The sequence below is a fragment of the Cucumis sativus genome, chromosome 3, assembly GCF_000004075.3.
Source record: "Cucumis sativus cultivar 9930 chromosome 3, Cucumber_9930_V3, whole genome shotgun sequence".
NCBI lineage: Eukaryota > Viridiplantae > Streptophyta > Magnoliopsida > Cucurbitales > Cucurbitaceae > Cucumis > Cucumis sativus.
The window spans coordinates 17,206,830-17,211,836 of NC_026657.2; the positions used below are offsets into that span (position 1 = coordinate 17,206,830).

Genomic DNA, 5,007 nt, shown 5'->3' on the forward strand with positions numbered 1-5,007 from the left:
TAAGCCAAATCAAACCTAAACATAATACCAATCATTATAATTTTAATCATAAAAACTACCAATTATTATCAATTTTATCTACCAATCTTTTAAATCAAAATTCCAACTTAAGTCCCAATTAATTACCTAAGTGATATTCACGGAAAAAATCGAAGTCAACCTACTAAACAATGAAATAAACGCCTCCAAAAAGCTCCAAATTAAATCCAATTAATCCTCCAATGTAAAAAAAACAACCTCAAATTAATCCCTAATAGATATCCAAAATTCATCAAGAAAATTTCCAAAATCTTACCAACTCACTCACTTAAAATCTGAAGCAAAACGGAGTAGATCAGCGGCGGTGCAGATCTATGATGGCTCGTAGAGGAGTGGCGTGCTTGGGCGTGTGGCGGAGAAGACGACTGGCTTGTGTCGTCTGACGAGGGACAACAATGTTTGAATGGTGACCACAAGTGACGACAAGAGAGCTAGCGACCGACAAAAAGAAAATCGAAAGGAGAGGGGGGTTGGCCGACGACGACTAGAAGAAGAAGAAAGACACATATACATACACATATGTTGTATATATCTATCTATTTATCTATCTATCTATCTATCTATCAATATATATATATATATAATATTTTGGAAGATTATCAAAAATAGCAAAATTGAAAAAATATTTACCTTTTATAGAAAAATCAAAGGTTAATTTTCATAAATATAACAAAACACCAAAATATTTACCGTCCATGTAACAAAATCAAAAAGCCCATGAAGTCGGCCATTTTTTAAAAATATTCTAGGTTTGTCCTTTCTTTTCATCTTCTTTCTTCACTTATTCTTCTCTTCTTCTTCAATTTTTCATTTCCTTTTCATTGTCTCTCTAATCTTCTTCTTCTACAAAATCTAACAAATATAAAAGATAATCTTTTTAAAAAATCTTTTTTCATTGTTACACGATCGTTTAGATTTGATCTTGTACCAAAGAATCTTGAAAAAAAATTGTTGGATATTGGTACATGATCGATCTAAACGAACGTATAGCCAAATTTAAACGATCATATATCAAATATAGAAGAATCTAAATGATTGTGTATCAAATATAGAAGAATCTAAATGATTGTGTATCAAATATAATTTTTTTATATTAGGATATTGGTACACGATTGTCTAGATTTGACCCAAATCTAAACAACCAAATATATTACACGCACGAGTGACCAATTAATTGTGTTTTGGCTAGGGCATTTTTTATATTTTTCATTGTGGGCCTATGAGCTTTTTCTGTTTCGAAATTATTCTATACATTGTTAGTATTTTGTCAATTTGTTATATTTTTCATAAAACACCAAAATCAAATGTAAATAATACATACACATAGATGACCTTTTAGGTAGAATAATGGGACCGAAATGCATGATAAATGTGCCAAAACGCGTAACTTATGTTGTAATAATTATTTAGAAATGCACTTTATATGAACTCCATGTCTGCTTTTACCTTGTTTTTAGTGTCTAAACGTAGGATTATTAACAAAAGAACAAGCTGACAAATCGCAGAGAAACCCACGAAGAGATAATGCGAGAAGAACAAATCATTATGCAAGAAGAGGTTTGCTAGAAGACAAAAGTGGTAGATGGAGTGATATGACTTGACAAAAAGGATAGCTTTCAACATTGCATGGTCAACATGATAGATTTCCTACCAAAAGCTGCCTATAAAAGAAGCTCCATCACCACCAGAGAATGGTGTAAGGCCTGTATAGGCCATAAGGCAAGACGTTTGGATTGATCAACCGTTTCTAAAGAGTTGGTGACAAGGATTAGCCTTACCACCGGTTGTAAAGTCCATTCTTTTCTTCTCCGTTCAATATGTAAAGTGAGAGCTTGTGGTCTAAGTGAAGAAGATGTCATCCCCCATTCCCCCTAACTTGTATTTTTTTTTTTTATCTCTTTCCATTTTTTATTATTTCTTTAAATTGTATTTGTTTATATTTTACAGTGGCCGAAGGCCTATATTCTTTAATACAATGTATGCTTTTACACATTTCAATCCATCCATCTCTTTAATTGTTGTTCATCTCTCTGTATGTTATTTGTAGTTTAGGTTTGTGATTCATGTTTAACAAGCGTAGTTTAGCTTATAGTGCTTGTTGCATTAGCAAAACTACATTTTACACTTGACCAGTTTATGTCGTCAACTGTCCGAGAGAGTAAGTAGCAAGGACGTTGCTAACACAAGCAAGGAAGAGTTTTCTCGACTTTGACAAGATGACTTCCTTCGTTTGTATCCCAAAGGGTGAACATGTGTGGACACTAGGGTCTGAGAGGTTACCGTCCTTAAATGTGAAGCACTCCAAATAGTATAAGTAAACAATGCTAGATATAACTTGCTTAACTAGATTTAGTCATTTGGATCTCGAAAGAAGACTAAGTATAACATTTAATGACTTAAAGAGGAGCGCGCCTTAATCCGAAGCAAGTTTTTGAACCCCACCATTAATCCAAAATTTCTCCAAATTAAATATATACCAATATATTTAATAATTTTTTCTTTCCTCGTTAAATCAACTTTTCTCCTACTTAAATATATTCCAATGTATACTTAATACTTTTAAATCCAAAATCCACCAAGCCAATTTTTTCTTAAATACAAACTAAAATAATCAACCTCTTTAATAAATTAATCTTAATAAAACCAACTTAACACACTCATTTAGTTCAAGATAACTAAGGTAAAATTATCTCAAATTTGAGATGTCACATTTTTAAACTATCAATAAGATTTTTGGTTAAAATCTGATTTTGGTCCCTAAATTTTGCAACCGGTTCTATTTTGGTCTCTCAAGTTTTAAAAGTGTAATTTGGTTTTTGAAAATTTGAAAAAAACTTACTTTGGTCCTTCTTGTTAGAATGTCATTAACATTTTAAAAGAATGATGACGTGACTTTCTAAATTTTGTTGATTAGACTCTAGACTCATTATATTAGTTAAATTGATAAATAATCAACAAATCTGGCTAATTTATTATATAAATCTTTTATGATAACATAGAAATATAATTAAGACATGTGAATTAATTAAACCCAAATTAAAACAAACTTAAACCAAATGAGAAAAACAACATTGAGTAGAATAAAAAAAAAATAGAATTGACATATTGGTGTTTAACATTCATGACAAGGTAAAATAAACTAAAAAAATAAAATAAGTACAACACTTGTTTAAAATAAACTCTAAGAAATTGTAAACAAATATATATTCCTACCCTGAAAATCATAAAACTTCAAAAGAAAGAAATAAATAATTAGGAGGAAAAAAAAAAAGTCATTCAATGTATCACAAAATATCTCATAAACTCGAGGCACAAAAAAATTTATATGTGTGAATGAATTGCATCAAACATATGAGTTGAGAAAGTGAAGTAGGATGACAATACCAAAAAATGGTAATGATCAAAATTTAGAAGACGATACCTTTTTAGTTCTATGATAAAACATCAATTTACCATCTATCCTTTAACTAAAAAATTAAAACTTTAGATGATTAAGTGATTATCTTATTTGGTATCCTATTCATCCAAATGCAGAAGTTCCCTCATCATTAACGTAATCTTAATGGTAATGACCAAAATATATTGTTTAAAAAAGTTTAGGAACCAAAATAGAATAAGATACTAAGTTTAGGGATGACTTAGACCTAGTTTTTTTTTTTTGTAAGTACAATAATTTATACAAAATCAGAAGGACCAAACCATAATATTTGAGATGAAAAAGTTTATTTATTGTATACATGTCTTCAACTTTTACAATGGAAAATTGGACGTGAGAACCGATCCTCATTATTTACAGAACACGTTGATCGATTACAGCATGCAATGAGATTGAATGCTGTAACTCAATGATTTGTTGAGCCATTTCTTCCAATGATTTCTCCCCTTTTCTTCTTCCCTTTGCCTTGACATTTTCTCGTTAAGCAATAATGAATGTGGACTCCCTTGCTTTTTACATAGCAAAAAGTGCCTTACTTGCTTTGATCCTATACTTTCCCTTGGGCTTAGAGCTGTTAGAAAAAGAATGAAAGCAAATTGAGTTGTTTGATAATGTTAAAAGAAAATTAAAAAAAGAAGTGTTATATGAAAGACATACCATCCCTTTTTTCATCGTTAACACAAAAGAGAATAAAGTTATCAACATTAGTTCCAAGAATAGGAAGACGAGCTTGACGAGCATATAATGTAAGAGAAGTCTTGATAATCTCACAAACCAAATCATCTTCATTTGCCACAAATCTAATTGGTCCTGTGCTCCCAATGACATTGATAGACACCAAAAATCTATTACACTTTGTATTTGTATTCACTTTCTTACCCTTCTTTGTGGTGCTTCTCTTCAACATACTATTCATTTTTTTTTGGTAAGAGAGTATGAGAGAATGGAAAGAAAAAGATCAAGGTAATTTGATAATCTAAAATTTAGTTATTGACCAACTTGCTGGAGGACGAGGACAAGATGGATGGAGGTTGATGTCGATCTGAGACGACCCAAGACAAAGGAGGAAAATGATCAAGATGAAGAGAGAACGATATATATAGTTTCCACCATCAATAATATATCGTTTCAAGGGACATGGTCAACATGTTCAATATGTGAAGTTAAAATGTACCAGCCATCTTTTGGTAGTCTAGAAGGAAAAGGTGGACATATAAAGCATCTATACTTTGTGTTTGTATGTGTGGATGTGATATTAGGCCAACGAAACCATACTACACACATAGGTTGTAGAATAGAATATGTTTAAAGAAAGGTCGTGAATAATAATATTAAAAATAGACCTAAATTTGAGTTTTGTATCATAATTTTGAGGACAATTAAATAAAATAGAAGGAAAAATATGTGACTTACCGAGTGATCATCAAATTTTGTTGATTATACTTTTACAATTCAAATTACTCCATACTTATTATTGTATATTAATGAAAAGGATTCATAATAATGTGGCTTTATGTATTACATGAGAAGTA

At 30.7% G+C, this 5,007-nt stretch overlaps 1 protein-coding gene across 1 annotated transcript; it reads right to left on the reverse strand.

The window, feature by feature from the left end:
* Nucleotides 1–3,730: 3,730 nt before the first annotated feature.
* Nucleotides 3,731–4,571, reverse strand: LOC105434881 (hypothetical protein). Its single transcript, XM_011653090.2, has 2 exons — nt 4,133–4,571; nt 3,731–4,046 (listed from the first exon to the last, which is right to left on the reverse strand). Exons 1-2 carry the CDS (start codon nt 4,389–4,391, stop codon nt 3,850–3,852), a joined length of 456 nt encoding a protein of 151 aa, XP_011651392.1. The 5' UTR covers nt 4,392–4,571; the 3' UTR covers nt 3,731–3,849.
* Nucleotides 4,572–5,007: the final 436 nt, after the last annotated feature.

What these genes read in the sequence shown, in the direction of transcription:
- LOC105434881 (XM_011653090.2), bottom strand. Translation starts at nt 4,391, where the DNA reads ATGAATAGTATGTTGAAGAGAAGCACCACAAAGAAGGGTAAGAAAGTG. An exon ending in TAACGATGAAAAAAGGGATG is followed by an intron (nt 4,047 to 4,132) that starts GTATGTCTTTCA and finishes TTTTTCTAACAG; the next exon opens with CTCTAAGCCCAAGGGAAAGT.